This window comes from Aotus nancymaae, unplaced genomic scaffold (genome assembly GCF_030222135.1).
Source record: "Aotus nancymaae isolate 86718 unplaced genomic scaffold, 86718_ANA_hifiasm-v0.15.2.pri h1tg000032l_0, whole genome shotgun sequence".
NCBI lineage: Eukaryota > Metazoa > Chordata > Mammalia > Primates > Aotidae > Aotus > Aotus nancymaae.
This window is the reverse complement of record NW_026988445.1, coordinates 10621840-10642832: the sequence shown is the minus strand read 5'-3', so window position 1 is coordinate 10642832 and position 20993 is coordinate 10621840. Positions and strand designations below refer to the sequence as shown.

Sequence of the window (20993 nt, the reverse complement as noted above, 5' to 3'; positions counted from 1 at the left end):
AGGACCACAGGCTTGAGCCACCATGCCTGGCTAACTTTTAAATTTTTTTTGTAGAGACGAGAGTCTCCCTGTGTTGCCCAGGCTCAGATCTTTTAATTAAACTACTATAGGGAGGAGGCATTCTCTTTTTCTGTTACCCCGTGTCTCACTTAGGACCTCGTAGATAGGATTCATTTCCCATGAAGGCTCTGAGACTCTGGAATTTACTCTTCTTAGAGATCTGACATTACTGTAAAGATACTGGTACCTGGAGTATACCATAGATGTTTTGATTTTGCTAAGACCTTCAGTGGACAAATGCACTATGTAGCTCTCAAATGGTGGTAAGGCTGGGAATTTAAAAATATATATTACTATGCATAATAATATTGATCAGAAATTAGTCATTGAAGATATAATTTTTTATTTTGTTTCATGGAAGAATTCATGTTTCTTTATCTTCTTATTCTAGTCCTAAAGAATATTCTTACATATAATAAAGAATTCCCATTTGATGTTCAGCCTGTCCCATTAAGGTAAAATAAACATTTATATTTGTTTTCTTATTTTATACTTCATTTTTAGATATTTCTGGGTTTTCCTAAATATCAACTTTGGTATTATTGATATCATTGACATCAGCAGTGAGAACAGTATATCAGCATTTTTTTATATCAGCATCTTACCTGGGAAACGAGTAGCTGTGAGGCATCACTAGTATATTTAGTTTTGCAGCTCGCTGTTTTTTCTACCCTTTTTCATGTAGAAGAATTTTGGCACCTGGTGAAGAAGAGAATTTGGAATTTGAAGAAGATGAAGAAGAGGGTGGTGCTGGAGCCGGGTCTCCTGATTCTTTTCCTGCTAGAGTTCCTGGTAGGTATCACTTATTAAAAATACACATTACTTAACTGCATCAAAAGTCAGGGTGTTTGAAGCTTACTTTGGTATTTGCTAGTGGGGCAATAAAACCACCCTAAGCCCATGCAAATCTTAGGTAAATTTTGTTGGGAGTAGCTATTTCATAAATACAATGTGAAGGTATCTTACTATCTGTGTCAGGGGTCCTCAGGACCATCCCCATGTTCAGTGATTCACTAGGATCACTCACAAGGCTCACTGTGTAGTTGTATTCACAGCTCAGATTCATTACAGGAGAACACAAGAACAAAATCAGCAAACAGAAAAGGCACAAGGGCAAAGTCTGGAGGAAACCAGATGCAAGCTTTCAAGAATCCCCTTTCAGTAGAGTCACGTAAGATTTGCTTAATTTCCCCTGCAACCAACTTGTTGACAACAGTTGAAATGCACAATATTGTTTATAAGAGAAGCTCTTTAGAGTCAGTGCCCAAAGCTTTTACTGGGGACTACTTATGTGGGTACCTCTTGCCTGGCACAGACCAAAATTGCAGACTACAGAAGGAAAGAAGGTGTTTAGCACAAACCATATTGTTTACACAGTTTAGGCACAGTGACCATTCTTATCAGGGAATGGTGGGAACCCTCCCCAAATCCAAGATCCCAGATGCCAGCCATGGGCTGACCTTGCAAGGAGGTTTTCTGATAATAGGCCTGCTATCTTAATTCTTTTCTGTATACTGTCATAAGTGCTTCTTACTTTCTTTTTTTTTTTTTTTTTGAGACAGAGTCTTGTTCTGTCACCCAGTCTGTAGTACAGTGGCACGGTCTCAGCTCACTGCAAACTCCGCTTCCCAGGTTTCAAGCAATTCTCATATCTCAGCCTTCTGAGTAGCTAGGATTACAGGTGCGTGTCATTTGCCTGGCTAATTTTTGTATTTTTAGTAGAGATGGGGTTTTGCCATTTTGGCCAGGCTGGTCTGGAACTCCTGACCTCAGGTGATCTGCCTGCCTCAGCATCCCATAGTGCTGGGATTACAGGCATGAGCCATTGCACCCAGCCCCATAAGTACTTCTTTAATTAATCAAATTGTGGTGGTTAAAACTGGACCCATGGGGAGTGGATACTGAACAATTGCCCTTTCTTCCCCATCTTGTTTTAGGGAAGTAAAGAATTTACGGCAAACCTTTTTTATTTATGGAAGCTCTCCATGAGTATCTTCCCTCCCTGTAAATAACCTCAGCAAGCACCCTGGATAAATTTCTTGCCTCTCCCAATTACTGCTTTACTCTGTTCTGTTCTTAAAAAGTATAGTTTTTATTTCAGATAATCTAGTTCACTTTAGGAAGTATAGCAATCTGCTATAATATTGTGGTACATTTTAGAATAGATTCTAGAAGCTTTCCATGTAGTTAAATACAATTTACATGCTGTTCAGAGAGCTTTCTTCATAATTAATATTCCAGTATTTTGAATACTTCTTGAGGAGGAGTCATTTGGAGTAGGAACAATATAGGCTTGGACCAATAGATAACTAACTGGGCTTTTGAATCTGGACTCTGACAATCACTTGTTGAGTGACTTTGCACCTGTGTCTTATACCAATCTGAACTTCTGTTTCTTTATAGAATGGGATAATGATAGTGCCTAAAGGTTACTGTGAAGATTAACAAGACACTAAGTATAAAGCATTTAGCATTGTACTGTTCATATGCTATTAGTGGCTGTTATTATCATCACCTCTACCTGGGGATAACAGTACCTACATTGCAGGGTTATTGGAAACATTGCAGGCACTATCGATGGTAGCTCTTATTGTTAATAATGTTTCTTTGGAACAAGGGCATTATTTCTAATCTACTTTGCTTTATGAAGAGAGAGCTGTATTTTTCTTGCTTTTGTAGGGCATTTCAAGATTGCCAAGATGGTGAGGTAAATTATTTTGCCGTTTCACTGACTCGATAATTTTTATTGCCTTTTCAAACCATGTACTGTAATTGGTGTGGCTTCCAGTTCTATAAATTCCTATCTGATTTGGTTGTTTGCCTGCTTACTGTACTTCTGTAGCAAACAAGAAGCAGATGATGTAAATCATGAAATGGGCAGATTAAGGTCTTTATGGGGTTCAGGTTGCTAAGTTGAAAAGGAACTTCTACCATAAATTAAATCCATTTGCTATGTAAGATTAAGCCCAAACTGAATTTGTATTCTGATACAACATTGTGATATTTCATTTTAGAGATACAGATGCCTTACTAAACCCTTCTAGTCCCTGAATTATTTTCCCCTAAAAGAAAGAGAGAGTATGTATAGTTTAATTAGCTATATTTGGTTTGGGATCTTATTATTCAGGGCTTGTGTTATTGAAAAATAACTTGTGAAATTATATTCATTGAAAGTGTCATTGAAATAGCAAGATGGCCTTTAGCTTTTAATGATAGAACAGGAAAAAATTTCTTGTTGCACAAAGGGAACCCAAGATTTAAAGGCAGATTTACTGGGATATTTATATATATGAAATTCACTTGACTGGGCGCACAGTGGCTCATGCCTGTAATACCCACCACTTTGGGAGACACAGGTGGGTGGATCACCTGAGATCAGGAGTTCGAGACTAGCCTGGCCAACATGGTGAAACCCTGTCTCTACTAAAAATACAAAAATTAGTCAGGCATGGTGGTGGGTGCCTGTAATCTCAGCTACTCAGGAGGCTGAGGCAGGAGAATTGCTGGAACCTGAGAGGAAGAGGTTGCAGTGAGCTGAGATCGTGCCGTTGCACTCCAGCCCAGGTTGACAACAGCAAGACTCCATCTCAAAAAAAAAAAAGAAAAGAAATTCACTCTTAATATGTACCTTTAATGAATTTTGACCAACTCCTATACTAACCACTACCACTGTTAAGCTAATGAGGTGTGAGGTATGAGGTATGGTATGTAGATATGGTATGACCAAGAATAGTTTTTTCTGATTTAAAATTTAAAATGGCTTTTTAGCCAGCCTTTCAGGAAAAGAAAAAACAAGTAGTCAAGTTTACTTACCTTTCTTGATATTAATCTCCTTCCTTTCTTTTCAAAATGTTAAAATTTTGTAAAGTAAACATATTTATGTTATATAATTGGCTTAGCCAAAATAGTAGGTAATTTTTCTAAAGATAATCTTGGTAGATTTCATTTAAATAGGAAGTATAAACTTATAACCTATTATTTTATAACCTAAAACTTTATTGCTGGTCTTGAATAGTAAAGCTACTAAAATGATAAACCAAAGCAATATAAATTTAAAAACAGCCAAGACACAACTTTATACAGACTTTTAAAAACACTTTCTTACTAACATGATCCAAGCTCAAATAGTCCTAGCAGTTTCAGAATTATTGTACATATGTGCTTGTTCTTCATCTCTTACATAGGCTTATGTATGCATAAAATATTATTTTTGAAACTCAAAGAATGAAATTTACCTATCTAACGTCAAACCTGTATTGGTTTTTTGCCATATAACTACCCAATTCTGAGTTGAACCTGAAAGATGAAAAAACATGGATTTTATTTTCAGCTGAAATCAAGTAATTTTTTTTCTTGCTCACACACATGTGAGAAAGTCAAAAACTGCAGCAAATGTTTATTGCTTTCCTGTGAATATCGGGCATTCTTTTTTTATGGAAATCCGGAACATGTTTAGGGGCCAAGCAGTTAATACCATCTAAAGTGTATGGTTATGTTTACAAACAACTTTAATCAGGTAAAGTTTTAATTCAGTCAGCAGACCTATGTATAATATTATTTTGATGATAATGGCCCCTAAGATTTTTCAAACTTTTAAAATAATTTGAAATTTTTCTCTTTTTTGAGATGGAGTCTCGCACTGTCACCCAGGCTGTAGTGCAGTGGCGTGATCAAAGCTCACTGCAACCTTCACCTCCTGGTTTCAAGCAATTGTCCTGCCTCAGCCTCCCAAGTAGCTGGGACTATAGGCATGCACCACCTCGCCCAGCTAATTTTTTTGTATTTTTAGTAGCGACGGGGTTTCACCATATTGGCCAGAATGGTCTCGATCTCCTGACCTCATGATCCTCCCACCTCAGCCTCCCAAAGTGCTGGGATTACAGGCGTGAGCCACCTCGCCTGGCCAAACTTAGAATTTCAAAGTCTTTCTTTTAAAAGCTTGGAGGAACCCATTAATCCTCAACTGCTAATCAATTGATAGCTAAAATAAATTGTATATGTATTTTAATATTTTACAATAATTTCTACCTCTAAATGTAATTCAATTCAAGCAAATAAATGGTATCACCATGACATGTTATCTACGTGCAATGCAAACTGCAAAGATTTTCTATTGCCAGATTTTCAAGACACATTTCATTTGTTATCTACCATCTACCAAATATTGTAGCCAGTTTGAGCAGTATCGTTATCTTAAATTGTGTTAAAAATTATCCCAAAATAATGCAAAGCATTATCAAGTATATCTTTTTTATTATATTTTGGCAGCACAAAGAAATATGTGCTCAAAAAATATTTGGATGACAGAGAAAATCAGATATGTACCAGATATGCAAATTTAATTATAAGTATGATAAATTAAAAACAGAACTAGCAATGCCTGTATTATCATAGGTGTATATTTTATCATATGTATATATTATCTGTTGAGTTTGCATTTTAGACACCTGATTGAACTCTGTCATAAAAGTGTGGATAAAAAAGTATGTACTCCTTGTTCATGACATTTAATTTTCAAAGCACCTAGTCAACATAAGAACTGAACTCTCAATGAAGTACCAATGCCTGTTACAAGCATCTATAAAATATCATATAAAAAGTCAACCAAAACAGAGATATAGACCAATGGAACAGAACAGAGGCCATGGAGGCAACGCCACACATCTACAACCATCTGATCTTTGACAAACCTGACAAAAACAAGCAATGGGGAAAGGATTCCCTGTTTAATAAATGGTGTTGGGAAACCTGGTTAGCCATATGCAGAAAGCAGAAAGTGGACCCCTTCCTGACACCTTACACTAAAATTAACTCCAGATGGATTAAACACTTAAACATAAGACCTAACACCATAAAAACCTTAGAAGAAAACCTAGGCGAAACCATTCAGGACATAGGCATAGGCAAGGACTTCATGACTAAAACACCAAAAGCATTGGCAACAAAAGCAAAAATAGACAAATGGGATCTAATTAAACTCCAGAGCTTCTGTATGGCAAAAGAAACAATCATTAGAGTAAACCGGCAGCCAACAGAATGGGAAAAAAATTTTGCAGTCTACCCATCTGACAAAGGGCTAATATCCAGAATCTACAAAGAACTAAAGCAGATATACAAACAAGCAAACAAACCCATCCAAAAGTGGGTGAAGGATATGAACAGACACTTTTCAAAAGAAGACATATATGAGGCCAACAAACATATGAAAAAATGCTTATCATCACTGATTGTTAGAGAAATGCAAATCAAAACCACATTGAGATACCAGTGCATGCCAGTTAGAATGGCATTCATTAAAAAATCTGGAGACAACAGTTGCTAGAGAGGATGTGGAGAAATAGGAACACTTTTACACTGTTGGTGGGAGTGTAAACTAGTTCCCCAACTATCGTGGAAGACAATATGGTGCTTTCTCAAGGACCGAGAAATAGAAATTCCATTTGACCCAGTAATCCCATTACTGGGTATATACCCAAAGGATTATAAATCATTCTATTACAAAGACACATGCACAGGTATGTTCATAGTGGCACTGTTTACAATGGCAAAGACCTGGAACCAACCCAAATGCCCATTGACGATAGACTGGATAAAGAAAATGTGGCACATATACACCATGGAATACCATGCAGCCATAAAAAATAATGAGTTCGTGTCCTTTGTAGGGACGTGGATGAACCTGGAAACCATCATTCTCAGCAAACTGACACAAGAACAGAAAATCAAACACTGCATGTTCTCACTCAAAGGCGAGTGTTGAACAATGAGAACACAGGGACACAGGAAGGGGAGCATCACACACAGGGGTCTGTTGGTGGGGGCCAAGGGAGGGACAGCGGTGGGTAGGGAGGTCGGGGAGGGATAACATGGGGAGAAATGCCAGATGTAGGTGACGGGGGGATGGAGGCAGCAAACCACATTGCTACGTGTGTACCTATGCAGCAATCCTGCATGATCTGCACATGTACCCCAGAACCTAAAATACAATAAAAAAAAGAAAAAAGAAATGAAAAAAATAAATAAATAAAATAAAAAGCAAATAGATAAAGCTATAGGTATAAGAATGCTTGGTTATAACTTTGGTTATAACCAAAAACTGCAAATAATCTAAATACATATCAATAAGGTAGTCATTAAGTAAGTTATGAACATTCAGGAATATACTACATGAAAATGATTATATATAAATACATTTATATTGTATTATTGTTAAAAATAAAGATTGACAAACAGATTAAAAAGTCAAACTTAATAGTCAAATTTAAATCACAATGTTTTCAGAAGATACAATCCTTAGTAATTTTCTAAGAAGGCATTGCCTCTTTAACGTTCTGGTCTGGGCGATGATATCCTCCTATTTTAGAACAAAGATCATCATGCCATTTGCCCTTTTGGACCAAAAGAAGAATTTTCCTTTTCTTGTGGTGTGTGATGTAAACAATAGCAATTTTTTTTTTTAAACAGAAATAAGAAGACAAAAAAGGAAATGACAGCCTTCCTTTTCTCAATGTGAAGACAGGGTCTTAGAAGATTTCACTGACTTCAAGTTCCTTCCATGTAACCCCAGACTCCTGATCCATTCATAGTCTGATTCTCTGTGATCTCCATTGTCCAGAGAGTCTTTAGCCACACACAGAGAACTAGTCAGTGTGAGAAGATCCTATTCCTTGCTAGGATCTCCATTTTTATCAGCTTTCTCTTGGAACAGAGAAGTTGTAAGTGAGGGCCCACAGATGCTCCTCAACTTTTCTCTGTACCAGCTGTAGGAGGGAGAGTGGTATCGATTGCTGGGCACGTTGGTGATTATCTGGGGATTCACATGGCCAGCATGGACAGAGAGGAATTACTTACACAGTCACCTTCTCCTCCCCACAGTGGCAGTGGCTATAACACACTCTTCTGAGAGCCTGCCCTGTTGCTAGATTAGACACTTGTACAGTTTTCAAAACATTCTCTTTTTTATTTTCTTTTTTTTGAGATGGAGTCTCGCCCTGATGCCCAGGCTGGAGTGCGGTAGTACAATTTCAGCTCACTGCAACCTCTGCCTCCCGGGTTTAAGCAATTCTCCTGCCTCAGCCTCCCGAGTAGCTTTGATTACAGGCATGCACCACCATGCTGGCTAATTTTCATATTTTTAGTAAAGACAGAGTTTCACCATGTTGGCCAGGCTGATCTCAAATACCTTTCCAGTTCACTCAAGAATGGTGGCTTAACAGAGCCACCATGTCCAGCCAATTTTCAAAACATTCTTGAGTGAACTCGTCTTTGTTGAACAAACGTAGCCATTTCTGTGATGCCTAGAACCTCTTTTTATTTTATTGGTGAGAATTTTGACAGCAGCACCTCAGTGAAGAAAGCCATGAGTTTGACAGTGCCAGAGTTTTCTGTTGTTGGACCCCACAGTGCCCATGGCAGGGCATTTTTTCAGAGGTGCACATGAGGACAGGGCGTTCAATCCAGCTTGGCCTTTGCTTGTTTGGGGCCTTCACAGCAGAAAAAGTATTCTTGATTTCACCACTATTTATAACCTACAAATGCTATAGCATGTCATTTATTGGTAAAATTTGTAGACTCAGTGAGAAGCTATTTTTTTTTTTTTTGGCAATTTGTCACAAAACCTATAGGATATGAAAAGTCATCTCTGTCCACTTATTGTGCTGTTTGGGCATGGAGCCTTTTAAATTTCTTATACTATATCTTGTCCAAAAAAATGTAATTTCACATGCAGGCATTATGAGATCCTTACCCACCGTGTGACTTTTCTTTCCCCCGGCATTAAGTTCTGCTACTAAGTAGTTTGCTTTTTGAGCATTTTTTTAACTGAACATGACTTAAAAAAAAAAAAGCTTTACTCTATTTTAAGTGGCCATTAGGATCTCAAAATAATCAGTTTCTTTACTTATCAATGGCTGCGACTTGTAGTTAAGTGATTTTTTCAGTTTTGTTGGATCCATCTCTGCATTGATAAATTGTTTTTCACTGATGATGCAACTTGGAAATTATTCATCCAGGTACAACCTTATTAATAAGTAGTTCTCATCATTAAATGGACTTTGTTGTGTTCCCCAGTGCATTAGTGCAGTGAAATGATTCAGAAGCTTGAAATTCATTGCTTTTACCTAGAGAGAATTGTCTCTATGCCTAGGATTAGAATCTTCTTCTCCTAGCTTGTACCACTTTAGAAATCACATTAAATTGAAAAATTTCTTCCAGTTTTCTTTGATACAAGTAGAGCATGTTTGCTCCAGCTGGTGGTGCATAAGGGAAGTTTGGGGCAGGTAAATCTGAAGAGGCTGACATTAGACTGCTGTATAGAGCTCATCAGCTACCAGTGGCTTCCCTTGTCTCCTATAAAAAAAAAAAGGACCAAACCAAGTGAACATAATCTTACTGCTTACTGCCATATGAGGCTTAAAGACCTATAATAAAATTGCTGTAGGGGCTGCATTGCTCAGTGTACAAAGCCCATTGCAGGAGCTACAAATGGTATAGTATTGTCCTAGTATTTTATTGTCTTTAGTGCATATTTTAAGGCAGTACATTGATAGAAATCACTCTCTTGCATGGAGCTCCTAGTGACAGCTCAAGGACATCTTGGGATTCCACAGAACCAGAACTCAGGTTGAGAAATTTTGATTTAGACAGTTGTAGCCATACAGAGCTTTTCATATTTAGAAGTGTGAGGTAGAAATAATGCATCCCCTCTCAAAGATGTCCACATCCTAACCCTCAGAATCTGTGCATATGTTTGTTACGTTACTTGGCAACAGAGACTTTGCAGATGTGATTATGTTAAGGACCTTGAGATGGGGAGGTTATCCTGCAGCTCCTATGGACAATTTAAAAATGACCAAATGGGGTGTGGTGTTTAAAAGCATGGACTCTGGTGCCAAACTGATGTATGATTGTAGGCAGATTACTTAACTTTTCTGTGTCTTAGTTTTCACTTCTGAAAAAATGGGACTAATATTAGCAGCTATGTTATGGGGTTGTTGGGAGGATTAAATGAGTTAGTACATGTAAAGGATTAGAACAGTGCCTGGCACATCCTAACATGTTCTATAAAAGTTAGCTGTTTATTATTTATGCAGCTTTTGCATATGGAAGAACATTTATTATTTCTGATCCTTGCTTTAGATAGAACAGCAAATGATCTAGCTGGAAACACAGCTTTTTGTGGATCATATATGATTTCTTTTCTTACTCCAGTTACAGTCTTCAAGTTTTATAAATGTAGTTACTTATTCTCATATTACTCTGTACAGTTGAATGCATTCATTCTTCTTTTAGAAATCTTGCTTTTAATGCATTGCCTTGATTTCTAATTACTGTGTGTTTTATCTTTGATACACAAATATGTTAACTTTCTCCTTTAACCCAGGAATGGTATAGTATTTTATCCTAGTATTTTATCTTCTTTCATGCATATTATATAAGGCAGTGCATTGATAGATGTTTTCAGGCCACATGTTTTCTAGAGCATGATAACCTCTAGAGCTGTAAAATTCATTTATTCATTCAACAAAATATTTCTGCAACAAAGATCTCTATTATTAGTGCAAACAATACAAAAATGAACAGTTACTCATACCCATTTTTCAGGATCTCACCATGTAAGACAAAGCCAAAAAAAGTACACCATGATGTTTAGAGGTGGACACTACATTATGAGTGAACAAAAAAAGGGCTGAGGGAGTTTAGCAAAGGTAATCTAGCTAGAACTGAGACTCAAAAGGAGTGCAGAAGTTGACGAGGCAGAGATATTAGCACATTAGAAAGTACTGAAAAATATACTTTTCTATATTATCTGTCATCTTAATTATATAACTTCAGCTGTTCGTTAGTAAGGATCAAACTGAACCTGCATAATTGAGTGAAATGTTTTATGTTCTACCCTGAATTAGGGAAGAACTGAGTATTTTTTCGGCTTGGAATCACTGCCTCCATATTACATTATTAGAAATATATTTAGTAGTTAGATTAAACCTTATTATAGTCTCAGGCAAAAAAAAAAAGTTGTTTGTTGGTAAGAAAGAAAGAAATGTCAGCCTCATCATTTCAACTAAATATCTAGACAATTTCAGGTTATGAAACTGATTCACCTAAAGGTAGAAGAATTTTTAATGTTTCCTTGGGAGAAAATAGTCTATCATAAAAACAACAACTCTCTTGTCTGTCAGAAACCACCATAATCAAAGTCAAAATGACAAAGAACTAGTATCTTTAATATGTAAGAAAATTTAAAGTTATGACAACAAAGACTCCAAACACATTAGAAAATTGGGCAAAAAACATGAACAGATAGTACACACACACATACACACACCTCAAGATATACAAACAGCCCTTAAACATATTAAAAGATACTCAACTTCACATATGATGAAAGATACGCAAATTAAAACTACCGTTGCTGAGGCAATAGGGAAATGGACTCATTCATCACTGGTGGGAATAGAAAATGGTAATAGTCCCTTTAAAGGAGGGTTCAGCAATAGCTCAACAGCAACAAAAATAGACAATTTTTCTTAGTTTAGCAATCCTGTTCCTAGGAATTTACTCTGAAAGTTCACCTCCAATAATGTGGAAACAATTTTTAAAAAATACTTGCATATATACAGGGTTCTCTATTGAGGTATTTTTGGTGATAATAATATATTAGAAACAACCTAAGTACCATACGAAGATTGGCTGAATAAGTAGCCAGTATATGGAATATTACAGAAAATAATTAGGAAAATCTCCACGAACTATTGAGTGATTTTTTTTTTTTCAGAATATATTGTTAAACCAACAAGATACATATATCAGGATAATTAACATTAGTGGATTAAGGAGAAAAATCTCATCTTCTCAATAGATGCAGAAAATGTTTTCAATTACATTCTAATTTCATTCATGATTTTAAACATTTCTTAGCAGACCAAGAATAGAACATCTTTAATCTGATAAAAGGTAACTATAATGACATTTAGAGCCTCAGTCATATTTAGTGATAAAATGGAAAACTTACCTTTTCTGATCAGGAACAAAACAAGGGTGCCTACTGTTACCTCCTTTCCTCAACAGTGCTTTAGAAGTTCTGGCCAGTGTACTAGTATAAGAAAAAGAAAGAAAATCTAAAAGTTAGGGGGGGAAACCTGTCTCTTTATTTGCAGATGTTATGAATATGTATTTAGAACATGCAAGAAAACTTGTAGATAAGTCATTATTATTAATAAGAGAGTAGGGTTCCTGAGTATAAAATCTGTACATAAAAATCACTTCTTCCCCCAGCAGAGATATTATTAAAAAATTAATCCTATCTCTCTAAGCAATAAGTGCTCAATGAAATATTATAATGTCTATGATAGTATCAGAAAATATCAAGTACCTTATAATAAACCCAACAAAATAAGTATAAGACTTTTGTGAAGAAAAGAATAAAATCTATTGAGAAAATTAAGAAATCTTTAAAAAGTTGGTGGATCGGAAGAAGCGATCTCTAAAGATGTGATTCTTTCTGAAATTGATCTGAACTTCACTGCAATTCCAACAGGTGATTTTTTTTTGTTTTTCTTTTTTTGCCTCAATGTTGATAAGGAAAAGAATGGGAAATTAGACTGTACAATTATTCAATTAAATACACAATTATTGAGTTGTGAATTATTTTCTCCATCAATAGTAACTAGTGGCAAATGCTTGTAGTCTCAGCTAATCTGGAAGCTGAGGTGGGAGGATTGCTTGAACCTGGGAGGTCGAGGCCGCAGTGAGCTGTGATTATGCCACTGCACCCCAGCTTTGGTGACAGAGTGAGACCCTGTGTCAAAAAACAAAGTAACTAAAGGATTTGTTGATCAGCTCTGGTGTTATATTTCTCACACGTTATGATAATATAACAAATATTTTAGAAGTGTTTTTCTTTGTTCTACCACTTCATATTGAGATGCAAAGTATATAAATGAGTATATACAAAGTATATGCATATGTATATGAGTTATTAATTATGTGGTAAGTTATAATTGGGCTTCCTAGAGTGACTGGAATTTCTGACAAGCTTGAATAACTTCTGGTTTAATGGTGACTGTGAGACATGAAGTGCAGATTTCTCTTGTGTGTTAGTAAATATTTGAAAAGAGTAATGCCAAGTGTTTGGGAGTTCAGGAACCAAGATAATGCCTGCTGGTTACTAAGTCAGTTACGAGCAACACTGTATCTTCTCTGTGTTTGTTAAAATGTTTACTCTGAAATGACATGGAACTTTTATTGCTTTTTCTCTGTTGCCAGGTACTTTATTACCAAGGTTGCCATCGGAACCAGGAATGACATTACTCACTATCAGAATTGAGAAAATTGGTTTGAAAGATGCTGGGCAGTGCATCGATCCCTATATTACAGTTAGTGTAAAAGGTAAGTAACTCTGTTTACTTTTTTTTTCCTCTGGTGAATTTTATAATGCTCATTTGGGACCGTTTTTTTGGGGGTGGGGCAGGGAGTCTTATGTGTGTGACAACTCATTTTAGTTCATTCTATGATGAGGCAAAGTCCCTGGAAGAGATGATCACTTCTTCACTGAATACTTCTGAGAGATTTACTTGTTTTCGTATTTATAACTTATATTCAGTTTTGCTTTTGAGTTTTTCTTTGTGTATATCTTTTTATTCTTAAGATTCTGTCTAGGGTTTTGGCTGGACATACACATCGTCTTCAACAGCAGACTCATCCTTTAGGATACTGGTTAACAGAATGTTTCTCACCTTCCAAAGGTGTGTAGGTTTGTTTGCAAAGCCCAGTGTTCTGTTACCCCCTTCCTCCTGCATTAGGCCCTCTCCTTCCTGTTCAAGAGAGAGTTCTACATCGGAGAGTCCTACAGAGGTGGATGAGAATCAGCCTTAAGTAACTCATCAGTGAAGACAGGGAGCTAGAACAGATCCGTAGCATTCATGCTCTGAGTGTCATCCTGTGGAGCGTTCAACAAGTGAAGTGCTTCGTATCATTCACCGTGTCACTATGGTTAGGAAGCATGATTATTCTTAGGATTTGTCGTCGTTTTTTTCCTATCCAGTGTGGCAGTTCATTATTTCTTAAAAACAACCTTTTCACTCTTTCAGAGGGAAACCACATTGGTTGAATTCTTTCATTGTTGCCATTGATACTTTATTTATAAAGTACTTTACAGTCATTTAAAAGTAATTACTGGATAATTGAGAATGAAGTTGTCATACTTCTATACAGAAATATCTGCACAGCTAATCCAAGTGGTTTACTTTAATCTGTAATTTGAGGCCAGTAAAGAAACAGATAGGAGCTGAAATCAAATGAAGAGAACGTTTGTCAGTCATAGAAATAAATTCAGATTCAAAACTTCATTAGTACCAATTAAAATAAAAAGGAACTGAGCCACAGAGAGGGATTATTTTCACTAGTGCTGTGAAAGTTTTACTTCTGATGTTATCAGTTATCAAATATATGGCCTACTGGAAAGTATATATATTCTGCATTATAGTTTGATAGGTCGTTTACAGAACTGCTTATCTCATTTAGGAACGTACACTGTAAAACAAAGATATTTAATGATAGTGTAGTAGCTGTTAAGTTACCTTTGCATACATGTTGAACTAAAATATGTTTTTGTAAATATCTTTTAAGAACTGAAATAATCAAATGTACTATATTGTTTTAAGGTCTCTAAGACAGATCTGTTGAATAACACATAAACACTTGAGTAGTCATTAAATGAGTCCATGTTGAATTTGATTAAACTGGAAGATTCCTGGATCCAGGAAATTAAGACCATACACAATAACTTAGTGTTTTATCTAGTTGGTATAAAACAGGTTATGTTATAACAAATATAATGAGAATTTAGATAATATGTAAAAATGTATTCATTAATGGAAGGGTTTCATTGGCAATTCTCATGTCCGTTTTTGGTCCTTTGACTTGAATACAGCAGGGGGATTCTGATAATGTTAGATATAAAGGCCTTTCCAAACCATGCACTTGATCAAGTTGGGAAATTAGGGGTAGAGGTCCCATTGAGGCATATTATTTACATTTTAAGTTTTTATTGCAGACAAAAATATAGTGGCCTATTTCCTAAGGAAAACAAAAAGTTATCATCCCTATAAAGTTCTTCCCTATAAAGATCAAATTTTATGATCTACAAGCTTTCTTTTGTACCTGACTGAGACAGGCTTCCTCCTTCCCACTGCAAAGTCACCCATCCCTCACTCAGCCCCTCCAATGCCTCTGTGGTCACCAGCAACTCTTCAGGTACCTGCTCATGCCAAATGGGAATTTCTGTTAGCCCAAGAATTTCCTCTCCACTTTCTCCAGGCATCCTTATGAAATGTACCCTCTGTAGTTCGCAGGTTTTTTTTTTTTTTGAGACGGAGTTTTGCTCTTGGTGCCCAGGCTGGAGTGCAATGGCAAGATCTTGGCTCACTGCAACCTCTGCCTCCCAGATTCAAGTGATTCTCCTGCCTCAGCCTCCCAAGTACCTGGAATTACAGGCGTGTGTGCCACTATGCCTGGCTAATTTTTTTGTATTTTTAGTAGAGACAGGGTTTCACTACATTGGTCAGGCTGGTCTTGAACTCCTGACCTCAAGTGATCCACCCGCCTTGGCCTCCCAAAGTGCTGTGATTACAGGCATGAGCCACCGCGCCCTACCTAGTTTGCAGTTTCTAAGTCTGTATATTTGAATGTTCCTAAAGAGAAACTTATTTTCTCTTTAGATCTGAATGGCATAGACTTAACTCCTGTGCAAGATACTCCTGTGGCTTCAAGAAAAGAAGATACATATGTTCATTTTAATGTGGACATTGAGCTCCAGAAGCATGTTGAAAAATTAACCAAAGGTTTGTAATCTTAAATAATAATTGGCTTCTTTATGGACAGAATTCTCATCTTATTTGTGTTTGTACATATGGTGGACCTAGCATAGTTTGTATCTGGCAAAAGCAAACGTCACATAGTGTTTATTGATTTCAATAAAATATACATATTTTTAAAATGTGGGAATTAGGAATTGTGTTATCTACTTGTCTAGTAACACTGTTATGTAGTAAAACAATCTATAATAATAGAATTTTATTGTCTTTACCAAGAAGACAAAGTTTTTCACACACTAAAGGTCTGGGAGAAGCAGGAGCTCCCTAAGGCTCTCTGATGATTAAGTGTTGAGTATTTCTAGTATTTGGTAGAACGATAACTTGACTTGCAGTTAATTGTTAGGAAATAGGAAAGGACACAAATTTCTGAAATAGTGAGATTACATTTCCAAGTGCAGTTCTTAGGATTAAATACCTATGCTTTTCGCCCAATGAGAATTTCAGTGTTCTCCAAAGAGGTGGCTTCAGAATCCCTCTATCACCTGAGGGTTCAGTTGCAGTTTCTGAAATTTTCAAGCTCTGTAGGATATAGAAGTGCCTTTTGAAGTGACTGCCTCAGCTTCTGAAATATTTGATATTTCACTTCTCAAGTCTGGTTCTGCTGCCTCCTCTGTTCCTCCACTAAAAGACCTTTCAGTGCTTCTGTTGCAACAGTGGTCCTCAGAATATGACCCTTGGGAGAACAGCAGCAGCACCTGGAACCTTGTTAGGTGCCAACCCCAGACCGCCTGAATCCAAAACTCTGGGGACCGGCCTAGCACTCTGTTTTAGAAAGCCTTGTAGGTGATTCTGACATACACTAAAATTCCAGAGTGGCTGTGTTAGCAGACTGTGTATGTAGGAGTGCTTATTAAATATTGTTGAAGAAATTTCAGTTATGAGTATGTCTTCTGAACAAAACTATTGATTTGTTTCATTTCTTTAACTCCATTGCCTTAAGAAATGTTTGTGATGTGGAGGGGAGAAGGTGAAGTGTTTCATGGGCTAACTTTTCTGTTTTATTACACTGCATTCTTTCCTAATGGCTTGACTCACCAGATAATAAAAGTAGAACTAGATTCAGAGTTTGACTCTATTCAATTTTCTCTAGCTTCAAACTTACTGTTTATTACTGTAATTTTAACCGATAATAGTGTTAATGAACATACTTTCATGTTTACAAACAGTTTAACTTAATCTTCCCAGGATATTCTTATTTCATCTTTTGCTTTTTCTTATAAATAGCATGATGAGGGACACAGGAAATATATTATTTACAGGTGATGCAGATTAATAATTTAACTTCCTCAAAATGATGGTAACGTATTTGAACTTTAGCATTGTTTTCAAACGTGGCTTTATCTTCACATTTATTCAGACCTCAAGACACAACCATGAGGAGGAGATGGATTTCCTAGCTGAAAAGACTCTGCTATCTTAAAAATCTCTGAGGTTTTCTAATGACAGAATGCCTCTGTGATTCTTGTGGGAGGGAGAAGAGAAGCCACCATTTGTAGAAATGACAAGGTCACATACCTAGGGAAGAGATGTTATCAGTAACCTAACTATTGTAATCCTTTTGAGCGTGTTGGGAGTGGATGGCTGAATATGCCCATCTCTTCCTCACCCACATCCCAGTGTCTCCTGAGCGATTGGTTTTGCTTTCCCTCCTTGTCATGTGACATGCTCCGTTTGGACCCAAGTGCCAGTGCTGTACATACATTTCTGAACATTGCTAAACTTCTAGTGACTTGTGAGTTTTGTCATCAGTGAAAGTATTGAATGTATGTTGTCTTTGAAAGCCAAGCTCCTGCACTCCTCTGGTTAAGGCAGTATTTAGAAGTAGTCAGTAAAGAGTGAGACTGATTTCCTTCCTTCACTTTCCATGCCTTCTTTAGAAATTCATTTTTCTTGACCACATTGATGAGGTAACTTATTTCTGTCTTTTTAACTTTTTTCTGCAGGATTGGGGGAAGAGTTTATCTGTTGGGACTTTGGGGACATAGAACTGTCTAAATTTCTTTTCTTTTTTTTTTTTTTTGAGACAGTATCTCACTCTGTCACACAGGCTGGGGCACAGTGGCACGATCATGGCTTACTGCAGCCTTAATCTCTCCAGGCTCAGGTAATCCTCCCGAGTAGCTGGGACTACAGACACACACCACCAAGCCTGGCTATTTTAAAACATTTTTTGTAGAGGTTGGGGTCTACCATGTTGCCCAGGCTGGTTTCAAACTCCTGGGCTCAAGTGATCTGCCCACCTTGGCGTCCCAAAGTGCTGGGATTACAGGTGTGAGCCACCACGCCCGGCCAGAACTGTCTGAATTCTCATTATCACTTGCTCATCGGAGGAGAGGGGCAGAATAAATAGACTTGCTCTTTGAACCTTTGTCTTCCACAGCACTGTCTTAACACAAACGTGCAATTCCAGGAAAAACATCAGAAGAGTGCTTTGAATACTGAAAAAATTATTAAGGAAAGAGATAATATTTTACAGCTGGACCAGCATGTGATTTATGTTGTTTGAATTCCAAAATACCCCCAATATTGAAGTTTTGAGTTTTTGCTTTGGAGTAAGGGAACTGATTCAAGCTTAATTTTTTTTTAGGAACTCTTTTAAATGCATTTTCTACCTAAGGAGTTTCTATGGGTATTGAAGTATCTTTGTTCTTCTATGGTATTTCATGTTTTATAGCAGCTTGTGATTCTATGTGTGTACATAACTGTTATACATGCTTGAGGCAGTCTAGATAAAGAAGTTTTGCTTATAGTTTGTAGAATTGGATGATAAGGAGACATGTCACTCTACTCAGATACAGAAGAGTTTGGGTGACAACCATATTAAGTTATTGTCAAATCATTGAGACTGGCACAAGTTGCTTTGTTAAATTATGCCAGCCGTAGCTGTTCATATGCTTCTGGTGATCAAAGAAAATGAATTGACACACCAGTGGTTTATGTGGCTTGTTTTAATTCCTTAGGTGCAGCTATCTTCTTTGAATTCAAACACTACAAGCCTAAAAAACGGTTTACCAGCACCAAGTGTTTTGCTTTCATGGAGATGGATGAAATTAAACCTGGGCCAATTGTAATAGAACTGTAAGTGATGTGCATATAGAATTAGTACTAACTTGATGGTGACTAGTTTATCTTTCTTCTTAATCCCCCATATCCAGTATTTAACCGTGGAATAATTTAGTATTTTAAACAATGGTCTTTCTGTTGTAATTACAGATACAAGAAACCCACTGACTTTAAAAGAAAGAAATTGCAATTATTGACCAAGAAACCACTTTATCTCCATCTACATCAAACTTTGCACAAGGAATGATCCTGACATGAAGAACCTGGAACTTCTGTGAATTTTACCACTCAGTAGAAACCATCATAGCTCTGTGTAGCATATTCACCCTTCAACAGGCAGGAAGCAAGCCGTACCCAGACCAGTAGGCCGGAGGGAGTCCTTTGCAAACCTGTACCACAGAATCAAAGTCCAGCACATCACTGATGTATAAGACTCCTTTGGATACAGGTCTATTGTAGATTTTGAAACATGTTTTTACTTTTCTATTAATTGTGCAATTAATAGTCTATTTTCTAATTTACCACTACTCCTACCCTGCTTCCTGGAACAATACTGTTGTGGGATGTGCTCATCTTCAGACTTAATACAGCAATAAGAATGTGCTAGAGTTTACACATCTGTTCACTTTTGCTCCAATATGCTCTTTTGATTTAACTTCAAGCTTTGGGTTGATGTGGGTAAGATAGTGTCATACTGCTTTGAGAGGAATTGGACCAGTTCTGCTGCCTAAGAAGGTCTGTCTGGATATTTATAGGCTGCTCCTCCGAAGTGGCCTAAATTCACCCTGATCTGATAGTTTTTCCTGCTTAGAAAGTGTGCCTTGGCCAGATCAGTATCCCATAAGGGAGTGTTCCCTAGGTTGTAGCTGTGATTGTTTCCAGATGACCAGATTGTTTTTCTGAAAGTGAGCATATTTTTAGTCATGTTGATTAGCCGTTCTTCTACATCACATTATTACTCTTTCTGATGATGATTCTAGGGTTAACATTGGAACCATCTCAAAAGAATTACAAATTTTTAGATGGGTTTACAACATCATCTAAATAACGTAATCTAAAAATAATTAAGTCAGATGCTAACGAGATACTGCAGGCGTAACTGCTGTTTTTCTGACAACTGATTGTGAAACCTTAAAACCTGCATACCTGTTCTTATAGTGAGGAGTATGCAAAATCTGGAAAGATATTCTATTTTTTTTATATAGGTAGATAGGATCGCCATTTATTTCCTATTTAGATATACTGACATTCATCCATATGAAAATATGCAGGTCATTAGCTTACTATAATTTGACTATTTACTTTTGACTTAATGGGGCATAAAGAAAACTTTCATAGTACACATGAGGTGGATATTTGATACACAGAACATTAAGATTTGTGGTGGGCTTTCTGTGGGTTAGATGTAAAGCCCACATATTTTAATATTCACTATTTTAAATGAGCAATGCATGAGGGGAATGCAGTGTCAGTACGTGGCCTATTTTTAAACTAGTGTAATCACCCTAGTCATACCGTTCAGTATGTTTGCTTTTTAAAATAAGTAACCACAATTAAGTTGTTTTAGCCCTTGCACTTCAAGAGATCTAGTCTTTACTTTCAGTTGTCTGTTAGGTCCATTCTGTTTACTAGATGGATGTTAATAAAAACTATGTGAGCCTGAAAGAATTCTCGGCCAAATTTCGTCTTGTCTCTCATCTTGGTTAGATTAATTCCAAATCCTAAAATAATTCAGTCCACAATAGCTCTAGGGGATGAAGAATTTGCCTTACTTTGTTCACTCAGTTCTTAAGACTGTGAGTTGTCAAATCCCTAGACTGTAAGCTCTTCAAGGAGCAAGAAGCGTATTTTCTCCATGTCATGTAATTTTTCTAAGGTGCTTGGCAGCACTCTGTACCCTGTGGAGTACTCAGTACCTTTTGCTTGATGTTGCTGACAAGACCTAAAAAACAGTCCCTTAAAAAAAAACCATTAAAATGTAGCAAAAACAATGTA

General features: G+C 36.8%; 1 protein-coding gene across 1 annotated transcript in view; it reads left to right on the top strand.

The window, feature by feature from the left end:
* Positions 1–20993, top strand: part of AIDA (axin interactor, dorsalization associated) — a 39874-nt gene extending 18881 nt beyond the window's left edge. Inside the window, exons 5-10 of the mRNA XM_012459726.2 lie at positions 452–515; positions 746–852; positions 13327–13449; positions 15780–15902; positions 18896–19013; positions 19149–20993. Coding sequence (XP_012315149.1) covers positions 452–515; positions 746–852; positions 13327–13449; positions 15780–15902; positions 18896–19013; positions 19149–19245 — 632 coding nt within the window. The 3' untranslated portion in view covers positions 19246–20993. The remainder of the gene's footprint in view (positions 1–451; positions 516–745; positions 853–13326; positions 13450–15779; positions 15903–18895; positions 19014–19148) is intronic.